The sequence below is a fragment of the Anser anser genome (genome assembly GCF_964211835.1).
Source record: "Anser anser genome assembly, contig: SUPER_W_unloc_3, whole genome shotgun sequence".
NCBI classification, from domain to species: domain Eukaryota; kingdom Metazoa; phylum Chordata; class Aves; order Anseriformes; family Anatidae; genus Anser; species Anser anser.
This window is the reverse complement of record NW_028154229.1, coordinates 193,114-210,352: the sequence shown is the minus strand read 5'-3', so window position 1 is coordinate 210,352 and position 17,239 is coordinate 193,114. Positions and strand designations below refer to the sequence as shown.

General features: G+C 55.3%; 2 protein-coding genes across 2 annotated transcripts; both read left to right on the top strand.

Moving 5' to 3' along the window:
* Positions 1-3,891: 3,891 nt before the first annotated feature.
* On the top strand, positions 3,892-7,461 carry LOC310888908 (adenosine 5'-monophosphoramidase HINT1-like). The gene is made up of 3 exons (XM_083852549.1): positions 3,892-4,074; positions 5,524-5,629; positions 6,333-7,461. Exons 1-3 carry the CDS (start codon positions 3,932-3,934, stop codon positions 6,585-6,587), a joined length of 504 nt encoding a protein of 167 aa, XP_083708675.1. The 5' UTR covers positions 3,892-3,931; the 3' UTR covers positions 6,588-7,461.
* Positions 7,462-12,321: 4,860 nt separating this feature from the next.
* On the top strand, positions 12,322-15,879 carry LOC310888910 (adenosine 5'-monophosphoramidase HINT1-like). The gene is made up of 3 exons (XM_083852551.1): positions 12,322-12,502; positions 13,940-14,045; positions 14,749-15,879. Exons 1-3 carry the CDS (start codon positions 12,360-12,362, stop codon positions 15,001-15,003), a joined length of 504 nt encoding a protein of 167 aa, XP_083708677.1. The 5' UTR covers positions 12,322-12,359; the 3' UTR covers positions 15,004-15,879.
* The last annotated feature ends 1,360 nt before the right edge of the window (positions 15,880-17,239 follow it).

Sequence of the window (17,239 nt, the reverse complement as noted above, 5' to 3'; positions counted from 1 at the left end):
ATTTTTACTCCTGTATATACACATTCGTAGGGGTTGGAAGGGACCTCAAGAGATCGTCGGGTCCAACCCCCCTGCCAGAGCAGGTTCCCTAGAGCAGGCTGCCCAGGTAGGCGTCCAGACGGGCCTTGAATATCTCCGGAGAAGGAGACTCCACAACCTCCCCGGGCAGCCTGTTCCAGCGCTCCGTCACCCTCACCGTGAAGAAGTTCTTTCGCATGTTGGTGCGGAACTTCCTGTGCTCCAGTTTTTGGCCGTTGCCCCTTGTCCTATCCCCACAAACCACTGAAAAGAGGGTGGCCAAGTCCCACTGTCTCCCACACTTAAGATATTTGTAATCATTGATAAGATCCCCTCTCAGTCTTCTCTTCTCAAGGCTGAACAGGCCCAGGTCTCTCAGTCTTTGCTCATAGGGGAGATGCTCCAGGCCCCGTATCATCTTTGTTGCCCTCCGCTGGACTCTTTCCAAGAGATCCCTGTCTTTTTTGTACTGGGGAGCCCAGAACCGGACACGGTACTCCAGGCGAGGCCTGCCCAGGGCAGAGTAGAGGGGGAGGATCACCTCCCTTGACCTGCTGGCCACGCTCCTTTTAACGCACGCCAGGATCCCATTGGCCTTCTTGGCCACCAGGGCACGCCGCTGGCTCATGGTCAACCTGTCGTCCACCAGGACCCCCGGGTCCTTCTCCGCAGCGCTCCTCTCCAGCAGGTCATCCCCCAGCCTGTACTGATACACGCGGTTGTTCCTTCCCAGGTGCAGGACTCTACGCTTGCTCTTGTTAAACTTCATTTGGCTTCTTCCTGCCCAGCTCTCCAGCCCGCCCAGGTCTCGCTGAATGGCAGCACAGCCTTCTGGCGTGTCGGCCACTCCTCCCAGCTTTGTATCATCGGCGTACTTGCTGAGGCTGGACACTATTCCCTCGTCAAGGTCGGCGATGAAGATGTTGAACAAGACCGGACCCAGCACCGACCCCTGGGGAACACCGCTAGTCACAGGGCTGCAGCCGGACTCTGCGCCGCCGATCACCACCCTCTGAGCTCGGCCGGTCAGCCAGGTCTCAACCCACCTTACCGTCCACTCGTCTATCCCACGCTTTCTCAGCTTTGCTAGCAGGACGTCGTGGGAGACAGTATCGGAAGCCTTGCTAAAGTCAAGGTAGATGACATCCACTGCTCTCCCTCCATCAACGCAGCTGGTGATGCCATCATAGAAGGCAACGAGGTCGGTCGAGCACGATTTCCCCTTGGTGAATCCATGCTGACTACTCCTCATAACCTCCTTCTCTTCCAATGGCTTGGAGATGGCATCCAGAACAAGCTGTTCCAACACCTTTCCAGCTGTTCCAACACCTTTCCAGGGACGGAGGTGAGACTGACCTTTCCAAGAGCTCCACATCCTTCTTGTGCTGGGGGCCCCAGGCCTGCACGCAGTATTCCAGGTGGGGTCTCCCAAGAGCAGGGTAGAGGGGGATAATCACCTCCCTCTCCCTGCTGGCCACCCCTTTGTTAATGCAGCCCAGGACACAGTTGGCCTTCCGGGCTGCAAGCGCGCGCTGCTGGCTCGTGTCCAGCTTCTCGTCCATCAGGACCCCCAAGTCCTTCTCCGCAGGGCTGCTCTCAAGTTCTTCTTCTCCCAGTCTATAGAAATACCTGGGATTGCCCCAGCCCAAGGTCAACGCCTTGCACTTGGCCTTGTTGAACCTCATTAGGTTCTCATGGGCCCACTTCTCCGGCCTGTCCAGGTCCCTCCGGACGGCATCCCTTCCCTCTGTTGTATCGACTGCACCGCTCAGCTTGGTGTCATCTGCAAACTTGCTCGATTCCGTCGTCTGTGTCATTGCTAAAGATGTTGAAGAGCACCGGTCCCGAGGCCGACCCCTGAGGGACACCGCTTGTGACCGGCCTCCACCCAGACATAGAGCCGTTGACCACAACCCTTTGGCTGCGACCAGCCAACCAATTCTTTATCCGCCCAGCAGTCCATCCTTCAAATCCATACCTCTCCAATTTAGAGAGAAGAATGTGGTGAGGGACCATATCAAAGGCTTTGCTCAGTCCAGGTGGCATATCCTATCCCAGGAGTGGTTTCAGCCGTAAACAACAAACAGTTACGAGGAGAGGTGTAGCTCTGTAAATATTTTTGTTGCCTTGGGTGAATTGGTGTCTGGTCGCACTGAGTGGCCCGCGTGGTAGCTGGGAGATGGCCGACGGGGAGGACTGAGATGTTAAAGCTGCCTGTGGTTGCCTGCCCCCAGCCCCAGCCCCAGCCCCGTCCCCGTGTGCCATCCCGATGGCAGTAGCGCCTGGAACCTCAAACTAAAGCGAGCGTATTCTGATGTCGTTACCCTCCAAGCCTGTCAGAGAGGCAGAAGCGCTGTGGCCTACTCAGGCAGGAACCGCGCGTGTGGGGACGGCCACGTCCCTGCCGCCGTGTCGGGCCAGTTTGAGCTCCGCTCTCCCTGGGGCTGCTGCAGGGCACCGCGGACCACGCTTGGGCAGCCTTGGGGGGCACTGCCTATTTTTCCAGAAGCCTCCTCCCCAGCTGAGCACAAACCCAGTTGTGATGTGCCAGGGCTGAGCACAGGCTTTGTATTCCTCCCCGCCACCCCGTGCGCGGGAGGTGCAGCTTTCCCCCTTAGAAACACCAGCAGTTGAAGTGGGGCTCTCAGGGAAGGTTGTGGAGCAACTTCTGAAAAGGTAAGGCCTGCCCTGGCAAAAGCGGGGATCTGCCTGCGGGGAGCAGCGCCCAAAAGCCACCAGCGTGTTTGGGGTGGAGCTGATAGGGTCATAAATAATAGTTGGGGCTACGAGCGCGAGGTCCCGCATTTGGTCCGGGGCAATCCTAAGCACGAATCCAGGCTGGGCGGAGAATGGATGGAGAGCAGCTCTGAGGAGAAGGGCCTGGGGGCGTTGGTTGATGAGAAGCTCGTCAACCGGAGCCGGCAATGCAATGGACGCTTGCAGCCCGGAAAGCCACCCGTATCCTGGGCCGCATCAAAAGGAGGGCGGCCGGCAAGTCGAGGGAGGTGATTCTCCCTCTCTGCTGCTGTGCTCTTGTGAGGCCCCACCTAGAGTAAGTACTGTGTTCAGCTCTGGGGCCCCCAGCACAAGAAGGACGGGGACGTACTAGAACGCGTCCAGAGGAGGGCCACGAAGATGACCAGGGGGCTGGGGCACCTCTCCCAGGAAGGCAGGCTGAGGGAGTTGGGGTGGTTCAGCCTGGAGAGAGAAGAGAAGGCTCCGGGGAGACCTTGGAGGGGCCTTCCAGTACCCAAAGGGGGGGCCCTACAGGAAAGCTGGGGAGGGACTCTTTGTCAGGGAGAGGAGCGATAGGGCAAGGAGTAATGGTTTTAAACTCAAAGAGGGTAGACTTAGACTGGATAGTTGGAAGAGATTCTTTCCTGAGAGGGGGGTGAGGCACTGGAACGGGTTGCCAGGAGAAGTGGCGGATGCCCCGTCCCTGGAAGTGTTTAAGGCCAGGTTGGATGGGGCTTTGAGCAACGTGGTCTAGTGGAAGGTGTCCCTGCCCAGGGCGGGGGGGTTGGAATTAGGTGATCTTTAAGTAAGGTCCCTGCCAAGCCAAGCCATGCTATGATTCTATGATCGGAGCAACCGTTCTGTGGAGCTCGTTTCCCAGCCGTGCAGGGCCCGGCTTCCCTCCGCGGAGCCGCCCAGCCCGTTTTCGGGCGCCCACTTCCTCCCTCCCGGTCGGATCCCTCCGCGCCCCGAGGGCACGCGACCTCCCTGAGCGCCGATAAGCACCGGGTCGACGGGAGCGGAGCCGCCGAGAGGGCGGGGACAAGGGAAGAGGGCAGGCGAGGCAGCCAATCGAGGCGCGGGAGCGGTCGGCGGCGATCTGTCGGCCCAATGAGCGCCGCGGAGGGCCGGGCCGAGTGCGGGAAGGGAGGGGGCGTTGTACCGAGCGGGCGCCGTCATGGCCGACGGGATCGTTAGGGCGCAGGCCGCCTGGCCCGGCGGCGGCGCTGCCGCTGCAGCCGCTTTCGGAGAGGTCGCCTGCAAGGGCAAGGAGGTCCCCGCCAACGTTCTCCGTGAGGATGAGCGGTCGTGGGCGAGGAGGTAGCCGCGGCGTCGTCGTGCGAGTCTTCTCTTTCCTTCCTTCCCTCGGCCGCTCGCAGGCCCTCTGAAACGAGGGCCCGTCGCGGGTCCCGGGAGTGCGGCAGGGCGGGTGGTGGCCTTGCTGCGGGAGGGAGGGAGGGAGGCAGGGAGGGACGGACGGACGGACGGACGGTCGGTCGGTCGGTCGGTCGGTCGGTCGGGGTCTCTCCGGCTCGTGGCGCTCTCTACTGCAGCGCCTCTAAAACCCCGCGCTTCTTCGGTGCGCGTCCCGCCTGCCCCCGGGGTGCCACGGCGCGTACTGGGTCGCCGGCGCAGTCGGTCTCCTTGGGGGTTCGGACTGCCTGCGTATAGGCAGCGAGCATCGCAGTAGTGACCGTAATCAGTCATTTCTGCGTAGCAGAAACGCAGGTCTTGATGCGCCTCGTGACAGCGTTCTAGAGACGCCCCGGCTCGGCCGTGCTAGGCTTTGGTTATGGCACCACCCCCACCGCGCACGCGAGCGCACGCTCTCTCCAAAGTGGCTTGTGAAAGGGAAGAATTGCAGCTTTTCCTAGCTTTCTTAAACATCTAGAAGCCAGTCAATCCCGCAGGCTGCTGGTCCTCACTTGAGGCGGGGGGGGAACTTAGAACTGCTTTTGGAGTGTAGTTGGCTATAGCGAATGGTCTTGAATTTGCTTAGCTCGCTGTACCGAAGGCCTGTTTCACAGTTGAGCGATGTTATAGGGGGGAGAAGTGTGAGGAAGGCTCGTAATTCTCGATTGTCGCGCAGTGAAAGGCGATGGTGAGTAAGAAGTGCAAAGCATCTGTGGAATCGAGTCTTATCGGCGCTGTTTCAGTCGCATCTAAAATAAATAAAACTGCCGGAAGTCGCTAATCTGAAGTACTCGGCTGTCTCGTTGCCCCCGTCACCTTGCGTGCTGGATCCTGCTTCTGGTGCCGTATGCAGTTTCGGTCTGCTGGTGATTTGGGGAGTTCCCTCGCAATTAGTTGCGAGTCGATGGTTTCCTACAGATCGGTGGTATTCGTGTTTCGCAGGTGATACCTTGGCCTCGGTCTGGAGGTGTCTGACGTAGAGCCGGCCGTAACGGGCTAACTTGGAATGTTCTTTCCCCTGAGTACGTGGCGTTATCGAGGACGGAGAGTTTATACAGCCTCAGCCGGATTACTCCGGGTTCTTTGAAGATGCCTTCCTACCTCTGGCCGAGGCAATATTTGGACATAACTGAAGGACAGTTAGCAATTGTTTGCCGCTTGTGTGTTTTGCGTGTAGAAGGTAGAGAACGTTGCCTATTCAAAGATCGCTTAAGAAGAATCGCTGTTTTGTCGTGCGCGTTTGGGGTACCTGATAATCTGCTTCGGTAGGACGAGTTCGGTGGGGCATAGTGATTTGCTTAAGCTGTTGCCTTTCTCTGAAGCTGACTGCGTTGTAACTGTTTACTCTTCCTCCAGCGCCTTGCGTTCCGTGATAGTTCGCCTCAGGCTCCAGTGTTTTTTCCTAGTCCTTCCTGAGAAGGCAGTTGTCCGGTTATGTGAAGCAGAAGATTCTGGCGGACCCGTGAGTACTGTGGGAGCTTTCTTTTCGCTAGGCTGGCTGTACCTGTAACTAGTTTGTAACTTCCTAGACTCTTTCCCGTCCCCTCTTTTCCTCTGGATGTTGCGGAGGGGCGCACAGTAGGCTATTTTGGGTTTTCCGATGCTGTAGTCTTTTGCCTCTAGCTTGTAATGGAGTTGAGCTTTTTGACTAAGAGCGGCGATATAAAGCGATGCTGGTCTCCGGCTACGCGCTTGTAGTGCAAAAAGCAGTGTTGTTCCGAAGTACGGTCTGATGCCCGTTTTCACGGTTTCCAGACAGCGGCGGTGGTACTTTGACTATGCAGAAGAGGGCTTGGGGTTTGGGCAGGTCAGAGGCGAGGAAAGGGAAAGCTGGTTGAGCGGCGCTGGGTGTTTGTTTCGCTGTTAGCTATGCAAGTCAAGTTCCAAGGCTTTGTGAGGCCACGCAAAAGAAAAGGCACCGTGAAGCTTTTATTTTCCGCCAGAGCGGCTTACGTTGCCCGAAGCTATGACGGGGGCTTTAACCCCCGAGACAAATTTAGCTTCTGTGACTGTTTTGTAGTCTGTTCCCGTCTAGAGGGTAATTCAAAGAGCAGCGGTTGAATCGTGAGGGATTAGCTAACCGTGTTCTGTGGATGGTTCTCCGCTCGCGTTCGTTCTGTGCGTCGTGGCACGTTATGTTAGGTAACGTTATTTCCTTTTTCCAGCTTCTTGGGCGTGTAATGGTTGTTGGCAAGAAGTGTGCTGCTAACCTGGACCTGACCAATGGATTCCGGATGGCTGTGAATGCCCACCCTCGGGCCCTTCGGGCTGTCGTGTACATCTACGTATTCTGGGTGGCGGTCAGTTGGGCCGGCCTCCTGGCTAAGGTTTTTGCACCGCAGGCGTCACTGCACGCGTACGGGTCGCCGCCGAGTAGGTTTCATATGTTGCCCGTCAATCTAGCCCCTGTTGATGTATGATTTTTTTTTTTTTTTTTTCCTGGACGGCTGTCTATGGAGGGTAATAAAGAGCTTTGAGCAGCACTTGCACAATAAAGATGGAGCATGGGGATATGACCTCTGTCTTGTGTGTCTTGCCGATGGAAATAGTTCTGCAAGTTAAAAGAATGTTTCGGTCTGTTGACAGTGTCGTGTAGATGGTGGTTTGCCCAGTCATTTGAAACGCGAAGATAGAAGCGCTCGGCGGTCCTGTGGGTCTCCATCTCCCTAAGACGATCTAGGATGTGCTGTGTGTTTGAGGCCTTGCTATCTTCCCCCTGCTCCCAAATAAAAGGGCGTGCTTTTATTGCGAAACAGCCGCATCGAGGACTGGCAGATGTAGAACCAGAGAAGAATAAGGTTGGAAGAAAGCTTCCAGGCATCGTCTGTTGTCTGCCCCTGTCCCGAGGAGGCAGAATAAACTCTACCCGGTGTGATTTCTGACAGGTGCTTGTCAGCCTGTTCTTGACTACCGTAGGAGTTTTGCTACCGCTTTCTTTTCAGTTGTGGGTTTCGCAACTTCGAGAAGTAATTTCTCCCACAGACGCTTTTCAAAGCGTAGAAGGCTCTGGGATGCTTGAGTCGGCTTCTGAACGTTCAAGACTCGGCTGCCGTTCCCTTTATTTTTTTGTATGTATTTTTAGAGTCTTCTTTTTTTCTAAACGAAGTCCGTTGTTCAGGAACTAGAAGAAGGATTAGCTAAAGGCACCATAAGGCGTTTAAATGCGATCACCTCTCGTGCTTTGTTAGACCTCTGGCTTTGCTGTGCTCCTTGTTTAATTGCGGTTACGTTCAAGGCTTACTGGAGCGTGGGAGCGTTAAAATGCTATTAAATATTTTTAGTGTTTGAAACTTGCTAATGAAATGATTTTTGTGACTCCGTTCCTCACAAAGAAACTCGATTCCTTAGCAGGAGGAATGATCTTTGTTACTGGATCTGTTTGCGGGGTTAACGATTGCAGCTGTGAATGACTAAAGTCTTTTGAAGAAGCTGAATGATAAAAACCAAACCGAAACAAGAAACAGCCCTTGTTCTACTCGAAGTAATATAGAATTTGCCGTTTGCGGGGTCAGATGAAAATAGTTGTGGAAGTCAACTACTTGGGGGGGGGGGAGGGGAGGGGAAGGGAAGGGAGGGGAGGGGAGGGGTAGGTGGAGGTGGAGATGCTGTTGCCCTTTCAGGGAAAGCTTCTTAAATTGGCACTTGATCAACTGTTCTGTTTCTGTATTTGTCCTTGGTCTCTTTCATTGGTCTGTTTTGTTGACGTAGAAGATGGAACTGCTCAAAGAAACCTGTGCAAATGGACCTTGAGTAAGTATTTACGTGTTCAACTGTTCCCCAGTCGGTCTAGCTAATGCTATCAGCGCTTGTAGTCTTTCACAAAAGGTGTTTAATTCCTGAGAAAGTAGAGGAGGAAGACGATTGGTAATCTCTTTGCTTAATAGGCACTGTTAGACAACCGTAGAAGGCGAAGAAATTTGCCCCCGAGGCACCAATTTGACCCTTCCTTTAGCCTGTACGCTTTCAAAGAGCATATCATAGAACCATAGAATGGCCTGGGTTGAAAAGCACCTTAAAGATCATCTAGTTTCAACCCCCCTGCTCTGGGCAGCGTTGCCAACCACTAGAGCAGGCTGCCCAGAGCCGCGTCCAGCCTGGCCTTGAATGCCTCCAGGGATGGGGCATCCAGAACCTCTCTGGGCAACCCGTTCCAGTGCCTCACCGCCCTCTGAGTGAAAAACTTTCTCCTAATATCTAAGCTAAATCTCCCCTGTCTTAGTTTAAAACCATTCCCCCTTGTCCTATCGCTATCAACACGTGTATTTTTACTCCTGTATATACACATTCGTAGGGGTTGGAAGGGACCTCAAGAGATCGTCGGGTCCAACCCCCCTGCCAGAGCAGGTTCCCTAGAGCAGGCTGCCCAGGTAGGCGTCCAGACGGGCCTTGAATATCTCCGGAGAAGGAGACTCCACAACCTCCCCGGGCAGCCTGTTCCAGCGCTCCGTCACCCTCACCGTGAAGAAGTTCTTTCGCATGTTGGTGCGGAACTTCCTGTGCTCCAGTTTTTGGCCGTTGCCCCTTGTCCTATCCCCACAAACCACTGAAAAGAGGGTGGCCAAGTCCCACTGTCTCCCACACTTAAGATATTTGTAATCATTGATAAGATCCCCTCTCAGTCTTCTCTTCTCAAGGCTGAACAGGCCCAGGTCTCTCAGTCTTTGCTCATAGGGGAGATGCTCCAGGCCCCGTATCATCTTTGTTGCCCTCCGCTGGACTCTTTCCAAGAGATCCCTGTCTTTTTTGTACTGGGGAGCCCAGAACCGGACACGGTACTCCAGGCGAGGCCTGCCCAGGGCAGAGTAGAGGGGGAGGATCACCTCCCTTGACCTGCTGGCCACGCTCCTTTTAACGCACGCCAGGATCCCATTGGCCTTCTTGGCCACCAGGGCACGCCGCTGGCTCATGGTCAACCTGTCGTCCACCAGGACCCCCGGGTCCTTCTCCGCAGCGCTCCTCTCCAGCAGGTCATCCCCCAGCCTGTACTGATACACGCGGTTGTTCCTTCCCAGGTGCAGGACTCTACGCTTGCTCTTGTTAAACTTCATTTGGCTTCTTCCTGCCCAGCTCTCCAGCCCGCCCAGGTCTCGCTGAATGGCAGCACAGCCTTCTGGCGTGTCGGCCACTCCTCCCAGCTTTGTATCATCGGCGTACTTGCTGAGGCTGGACACTATTCCCTCGTCAAGGTCGGCGATGAAGATGTTGAACAAGACCGGACCCAGCACCGACCCCTGGGGAACACCGCTAGTCACAGGGCTGCAGCCGGACTCTGCGCCGCCGATCACCACCCTCTGAGCTCGGCCGGTCAGCCAGGTCTCAACCCACCTTACCGTCCACTCGTCTATCCCACGCTTTCTCAGCTTTGCTAGCAGGACGTCGTGGGAGACAGTATCGGAAGCCTTGCTAAAGTCAAGGTAGATGACATCCACTGCTCTCCCTCCATCAACGCAGCTGGTGATGCCATCATAGAAGGCAACGAGGTCGGTCGAGCACGATTTCCCCTTGGTGAATCCATGCTGACTACTCCTCATAACCTCCTTCTCTTCCAATGGCTTGGAGATGGCATCCAGAACAAGCTGTTCCAACACCTTTCCAGCTGTTCCAACACCTTTCCAGGGACGGAGGTGAGACTGACCTTTCCAAGAGCTCCACATCCTTCTTGTGCTGGGGGCCCCAGGCCTGCACGCAGTATTCCAGGTGGGGTCTCCCAAGAGCAGGGTAGAGGGGGATAATCACCTCCCTCTCCCTGCTGGCCACCCCTTTGTTAATGCAGCCCAGGACACAGTTGGCCTTCCGGGCTGCAAGCGCGCGCTGCTGGCTCGTGTCCAGCTTCTCGTCCATCAGGACCCCCAAGTCCTTCTCCGCAGGGCTGCTCTCAAGTTCTTCTTCTCCCAGTCTATAGAAATACCTGGGATTGCCCCAGCCCAAGGTCAACGCCTTGCACTTGGCCTTGTTGAACCTCATTAGGTTCTCATGGGCCCACTTCTCCGGCCTGTCCAGGTCCCTCCGGACGGCATCCCTTCCCTCTGTTGTATCGACTGCACCGCTCAGCTTGGTGTCATCTGCAAACTTGCTCGATTCCGTCGTCTGTGTCATTGCTAAAGATGTTGAAGAGCACCGGTCCCGAGGCCGACCCCTGAGGGACACCGCTTGTGACCGGCCTCCACCCAGACATAGAGCCGTTGACCACAACCCTTTGGCTGCGACCAGCCAACCAATTCTTTATCCGCCCAGCAGTCCATCCTTCAAATCCATACCTCTCCAATTTAGAGAGAAGAATGTGGTGAGGGACCATATCAAAGGCTTTGCTCAGTCCAGGTGGCATATCCTATCCCAGGACTGGTTTCAGCCGTAAACAACAAACAGTTACGAGGAGAGGTGTAGCTCTGTAAATATTTTTGTTGCCTTGGGTGAATTGGTGTCTGGTCGCACTGAGTGGCCCGCGTGGTAGCTGGGAGATGGCCGACGGGGAGGACTGAGATGTTAAAGCTGCCTGTGGTTGCCTGCCCCCAGCCCCAGCCCCAGCCCCGTCCCCGTGTGCCATCCCGATGGCAGTAGCGGCTGGAACCTCAAACTAAAGCGAGCGTATTCTGATGTCGTTACCCTCCAAGCCTGTCAGAGAGGCAGAAGCGCTGTGGCCTACTCAGGCAGGAACCGCGCGTGTGGGGACGGCCACGTCCCTGCCGCCGTGTCGGGCCAGTTTGAGCTCCGCTCTCCCTGGGGCTGCTGCAGGGCACCGCGGACCACGCTTGGGCAGCCTTGGGGGGCACTGCCTATTTTTCCAGAAGCCTCCTCCCCAGCTGAGCACAAACCCAGTTGTGATGTGCCAGGGCTGAGCACAGGCTTTGTATTCCTCCCCGCCACCCCGTGCGCGGGAGGTGCAGCTTTCCCCCTTAGAAACACCAGCAGTTGAAGTGGGGCTCTCAGGGAAGGTTGTGGAGCAACTTCTGAAAAGGTAAGGCCTGCCCTGGCAAAAGCGGGGATCTGCCTGCGGGGAGCAGCGCCCAAAAGCCACCAGCGTGTTTGGGGTGGAGCTGATAGGGTCATAAATAATAGTTGGGGCTACGAGCGCGAGGTCCCGCATTTGGTCCGGGGCAATCCTAAGCACGAATCCAGGCTGGGCGGAGAATGGATGGAGAGCAGCTCTGAGGAGAAGGGCCTGGGGGCGTTGGTTGATGAGAAGCTCGTCAACCGGAGCCGGCAATGCAATGGACGCTTGCAGCCCGGAAAGCCACCCGTATCCTGGGCCGCATCAAAAGGAGGGCGGCCGGCAAGTCGAGGGAGGTGATTCTCCCTCTCTGCTGCTGTGCTCTTGTGAGGCCCCACCTAGAGTAAGTACTGTGTTCAGCTCTGGGGCCCCCAGCACAAGAAGGACGGGGACGTACTAGAACGCGTCCAGAGGAGGGCCACGAAGATGACCAGGGGGCTGGGGCACCTCTCCCAGGAAGGCAGGCTGAGGGAGTTGGGGTGGTTCAGCCTGGAGAGAGAAGAGAAGGCTCCGGGGAGACCTTGGAGGGGCCTTCCAGTACCCAAAGGGGGGGCCCTACAGGAAAGCTGGGGAGGGACTCTTTGTCAGGGAGAGGAGCGATAGGGCAAGGAGTAATGGTTTTAAACTCAAAGAGGGTAGACTTAGACTGGATAGTTGGAAGAGATTCTTTCCTGAGAGGGGGGTGAGGCACTGGAACGGGTTGCCAGGAGAAGTGGCGGATGCCCCGTCCCTGGAAGTGTTTAAGGCCAGGTTGGATGGGGCTTTGAGCAACGTGGTCTAGTGGAAGGTGTCCCTGCCCAGGGCGGGGGGGTTGGAATTAGGTGATCTTTAAGTAAGGTCCCTGCCAAGCCAAGCCATGCTATGATTCTATGATCGGAGCAACCGTTCTGTGGAGCTCGTTTCCCAGCCGTGCAGGGCCCGGCTTCCCTCCGCGGAGCCGCCCAGCCCGTTTTCGGGCGCCCACTTCCTCCCTCCCGGTCGGATCCCTCCGCGCCCCGAGGGCACGCGACCTCCCTGAGCGCCGATAAGCACCGGGTCGACGGGAGCGGAGCCGCCGAGAGGGCGGGGACAAGGGAAGAGGGCAGGCGAGGCAGCCAATCGAGGCGCGGGAGCGGTCGGCGGCGATCTGTCGGCCCAATGAGCGCCGCGGAGGGCCGGGCCGAGTGCGGGAAGGGAGGGGGCGTTGTACCGAGCGGGCGCCGTCATGGCCGACGGGATCGTTAGGGCGCAGGCCGCCTGGCCCGGCGGCGGCGCTGCCGCTGCAGCCGCTTTCGGAGAGGTCGCCTGCAAGGGCAAGGAGGTCCCCGCCAACGTTCTCCGTGAGGATGAGCGGTCGTGGGCGAGGAGGTAGCCGCGGCGTCGTCGTGCGAGTCTTCTCTTTCCTTCCTTCCCTCGGCCGCTCGCAGGCCCTCTGAAACGAGGGCCCGTCGCGGGTCCCGGGAGTGCGGCAGGGCGGGTGGTGGCCTTGCTGCGGGAGGGAGGGAGGCAGGGAGGGACGGACGGACGGACGGACGGACGGTCGGTCGGTCGGTCGGGGTCTCTCCGGCTCGTGGCGCTCTCTACTGCAGCGCCTCTAAAACCCCGCGCTTCTTCGGTGCGCGTCCCGCCTGCCCCCGGGGTGCCACGGCGCGTACTGGGTCGCCGGCGCAGTCGGTCTCCTTGGGGGTTCGGACTGCCTGCGTATAGGCAGCGAGCATCGCAGTAGTGACCGTAATCAGTCATTTCTGCGTAGCAGAAACGCAGGTCTTGATGCGCCTCGTGACAGCGTTCTAGAGACGCCCCGGCTCGGCCGTGCTAGGCTTTGGTTATGGCACCACCCCCACCGCGCACGCGAGCGCACGCTCTCTCCAAAGTGGCTTGTGAAAGGGAAGAATTGCAGCTTTTCCTAGCTTTCTTAAACATCTAGAAGCCAGTCAATCCCGCAGGCTGCTGGTCCTCACTTGAGGCAGGGGGGGAACTTAGAACTGCTTTTGGAGTGTAGTTGGCTATAGCGAATGGTCTTGAATTTGCTTAGCTCGCTGTACCGAAGGCCTGTTTCACAGTTGAGCGATGTTATAGGGGGGAGAAGTGTGAGGAAGGCTCGTAATTCTCGATTGTCGCGCAGTGAAAGGCGATGGTGAGTAAGAAGTGCAAAGCATCTGTGGAATCGAGTCTTATCGGCGCTGTTTCAGTCGCATCTAAAATAAATAAAACTGCCGGAAGTCGCTAATCTGAAGTACTCGGCTGTCTCGTTGCCCCCGTCACCTTGCGTGCTGGATCCTGCTTCTGGTGCCGTATGCAGTTTCGGTCTGCTGGTGATTTGGGGAGTTCCCTCGCAATTAGTTGCGAGTCGATGGTTTCCTACAGATCGGTGGTATTCGTGTTTCGCAGGTGATACCTTGGCCTCGGTCTGGAGGTGTCTGACGTAGAGCCGGCCGTAACGGGCTAACTTGGAATGTTCTTTCCCCTGAGTACGTGGCGTTATCGAGGACGGAGAGTTTATACAGCCTCAGCCGGATTACTCCGGGTTCTTTGAAGATGCCTTCCTACCTCTGGCCGAGGCAATATTTGGACATAACTGAAGGACAGTTAGCAATTGTTTGCCGCTTGTGTGTTTTGCGTGTAGAAGGTAGAGAACTTTGCCTATTCAAAGATCGCTTAAGAAGAATCGCTGTTTTGTCGTGCGCGTTTGGGGTACCTGATAATCTGCTTCGGTAGGACGAGTTCGGTGGGGCATAGTGATTTGCTTAAGCTGTTGCCTTTCTCTGAAGCTGACTGCGTTGTAACTGTTTACTCTTCCTCCAGCGCCTTGCGTTCCGTGATAGTTCGCCTCAGGCTCCAGTGTTTTTTCCTAGTCCTTCCTGAGAAGGCAGTTGTCCGGTTATGTGAAGCAGAAGATTCTGGCGGACCCGTGAGTACTGTGGGAGCTTTCTTTTCGCTAGGCTGGCTGTACCTGTAACTAGTTTGTAACTTCCTAGACTCTTTCCCGTCCCCTCTTTTCCTCTGGATGTTGCGGAGGGGCGCACAGTAGGCTATTTTGGGTTTTCCGATGCTGTAGTCTTTTGCCTCTAGCTTGTAATGGAGTTGAGCTTTTTGACTAAGAGCGGCGATATAAAGCGATGCTGGTCTCCGGCTACGCGCTTGTAGTGCAAAAAGCAGTGTTGTTCCGAAGTACGGTCTGATGCCCGTTTTCACGGTTTCCAGACAGCGGCGGTGGTACTTTGACTATGCAGAAGAGGGCTTGGGGTTTGGGCAGGTCAGAGGCGAGGAAAGGGAAAGCTGGTTGAGCGGCGCTGGGTGTTTGTTTCGCTGTTAGCTATGCAAGTCAAGTTCCAAGGCTTTGTGAGGCCACGCAAAAGAAAAGGCACCGTGAAGCTTTTATTTTCCGCCAGAGCGGCTTACGTTGCCCGAAGCTATGACGGGGGCTTTAACCCCCGAGACAAATTTAGCTTCTGTGACTGTTTTGTAGTCTGTTCCCGTCTAGAGGGTAATTCAAAGAGCAGCGGTTGAATCGTGAAGGATTAGCTAACCGTGTTCTGTGGATGGTTCTCCGCTCGCGTTCGTTCTGTGCGTCGTGGCACGTTATGTTAGGTAACGTTATTTCCTTTTTCCAGCTTCTTGGGCGTGTAATGGTTGTTGGCAAGAAGTGTGCTGCTAACCTGGACCTGACCAATGGATTCCGGATGGCTGTGAATGCCCACCCTCGGGCCCTTCGGGCTGTCGTGTACATCTACGTATTCTGGGTGGCGGTCAGTTGGGCCGGCCTCCTGGCTAAGGTTTTTGCACCGCAGGCGTCACTGCACGCGTACGGGTCGCCGCCGAGTAGGTTTCATATGTTGCCCGTCAATCTAGCCCCTGTTGATGTATGATTTTTTTTTTTTTTTTTTTTCCTGGACGGCTGTCTATGGAGGGTAATAAAGAGCTTTGAGCAGCATTTGCACAATAAAGATGGAGCATGGGGATATGACCTCTGTCTTGTGTGTCTTGCCGATGGAAATAGTTCTGCAAGTTAAAAGAATGTTTCGGTCTGTTGACAGTGTCGTGTAGATGGTGGTTTGCCCAGTCATTTGAAACGCGAAGATAGAAGCGCTCGGCGGTCCTGTGGGTCTCCATCTCCCTAAGACGATCTAGGATGTGCTGTGTGTTTGAGGCCTTGCTATCTTCCCCCTGCTCCCAAATAAAAGGGCGTGCTTTTATTGCGAAACAGCCGCATCGAGGACTGGCAGATGTAGAACCAGAGAAGAATAAGGTTGGAAGAAAGCTTCCAGGCATCGTCTGTTGTCTGCCCCTGTCCCGAGGAGGCAGAATAAACTCTACCCGGTGTGATTTCTGACAGGTGCTTGTCAGCCTGTTCTTGACTACCGTAGGAGTTTTGCTACCGCTTTCATTTCAGTCGTGGGTTTCGCAACTTCGAGAAGTAATTTCTCCCACAGACGCTTTTCAAAGCGTAGAAGGCTCTGGGATGCTTGAGTCGGCTTCTGAACGTTCAAGACTCGGCTGCCGTTCCCTTTATTTTTTTGTATGTATTTTTAGAGTCTTCTTTTTTTCTAAACGAAGTCCGTTGTTCAGGAACTAGAAGAAGGATTAGCTAAAGGCACCATAAGGCGTTTAAATGCGATCACCTCTCGTGCTTTGTTAGACCTCTGGCTTTGCTGTGCTCCTTGTTTAATTGCGGTTACGTTCAAGGCTTACTGGAGCGTGGGAGCGTTAAAATGCTATTAAATATTTTTAGTGTTTGAAACTTGCTAATGAAATGATTTTTGTGACTCCGTTCCTCACAAAGAAACTCGATTCCTTAGCAGGAGGAATGATCTTTGTTACTGGATCTGTTTGCGGGGTTAACGATTGCAGCTGTGAATGACTAAAGTCTTTTGAAGAAGCTGAATGATAAAAACCAAACCGAAACAAGAAACAGCCCTTGTTCTACTCGAAGTAATATAGAATTTGCCGTTTGCGGGGTCAGATGAAAATAGTTGTGGAAGTCAACTACTTGGGGGGGGGGAGGGGAGGGGAAGGGAAGGGAGGGGAGGGGTGGGGTGGGTGGAGGTGGAGATGCTGTTGCCCTTTCAGGGAAAGCTTCTTAAATTGGCACTTGATCAACTGTTCTGTTTCTGTATTTGTCCTTGGTCTCTTTCATTGGTCTGTTTTGTTGACGTAGAAGATGGAACTGCTCAAAGAAACCTGTGCAAATGGACCTTGAGTAAGTATTTACGTGTTCAACTGTTCCCCAGTCGGTCTAGCTAATGCTATCAGCGCTTGTAGTCTTTCACAAAAGGTGTTTAATTCCTGAGAAAGTAGAGGAGGAAGACGATTGGTAATCTCTTTGCTTAATAGGCACTGTTAGACAACCGTAGAAGGCGAAGAAATTTGCCCCCGAGGCACCAATTTGACCCTTCCTTTAGCCTGTACGCTTTCAAAGAGCATATCATAGAACCATAGAATGGCCTGGGTTGAAAAGCACCTTAAAGATCATCTAGTTTCAACCCCCCTGCTCTGGGCAGCGTTGCCAACCGCTAGAGCAGGCTGCCCAGAGCCGCGTCCAGCCTGGCCTTGAATGCCTCCAGGGATGGGGCATCCAGAACCTCTCTGGGCAACCCGTTCCAGTGCCTCACCACCCTCTGAGTGAAAAACTTTCTCCTAATATCTAAGCTAAATCTCCCCTGTCTTAGTTTAAAACCATTCCCCCTTGTCCTATCGCTATCAACACGTGTATTTTTACTCCTGTATATACGGATTCGTAGGGGTTGGAAGGGACCTCAAGAGATCGTCGGGTCCAACCCCCCTGCCAGAGCAGGTTCCCTAGAGCAGGCTGCCCAGGTAGGCGTCCAGACGGGCCTTGAATATCTCCGGAGAAGGAGACTCCACAACCTCCCAGGGCAGCCTGTTCCAGCGCTCCGTCACCCTCACCGTGAAGAAGTTCTTTCGCATGTTGGTGCGGAACTTCCTGTGCTCCAGTTTTTGGCCGTTGCCCCTTGTCCTATCCCCACAAACCACTGAAAAGAGGGTGGCCAAGTCCCACTGTCTCCCACACTTAAGATATTTGTAATCATTGATAAGATCCCCTCTCAGTCTTCTCTTCTCAAGGCTGAACAGGCCCAGGTCTCT

What these genes read in the sequence shown, in the direction of transcription:
- LOC310888908 (XM_083852549.1), top strand. Translation starts at nt 3,932, where the DNA reads ATGGCCGACGGGATCGTTAGGGCGCAGGCCGCCTGGCCCGGCGGCGGC. An exon ending in GAGCGGTCGTGGGCGAGGAG is followed by an intron (nt 4,075 to 5,523) that starts GTAGCCGCGGCG and finishes CTCTTCCTCCAG; the next exon opens with CGCCTTGCGTTCCGTGATAG. An exon ending in CAGAAGATTCTGGCGGACCC is followed by an intron (nt 5,630 to 6,332) that starts GTGAGTACTGTG and finishes TCCTTTTTCCAG; the next exon opens with CTTCTTGGGCGTGTAATGGT.
- LOC310888910 (XM_083852551.1), top strand. Translation starts at nt 12,360, where the DNA reads ATGGCCGACGGGATCGTTAGGGCGCAGGCCGCCTGGCCCGGCGGCGGC. An exon ending in GAGCGGTCGTGGGCGAGGAG is followed by an intron (nt 12,503 to 13,939) that starts GTAGCCGCGGCG and finishes CTCTTCCTCCAG; the next exon opens with CGCCTTGCGTTCCGTGATAG. An exon ending in CAGAAGATTCTGGCGGACCC is followed by an intron (nt 14,046 to 14,748) that starts GTGAGTACTGTG and finishes TCCTTTTTCCAG; the next exon opens with CTTCTTGGGCGTGTAATGGT.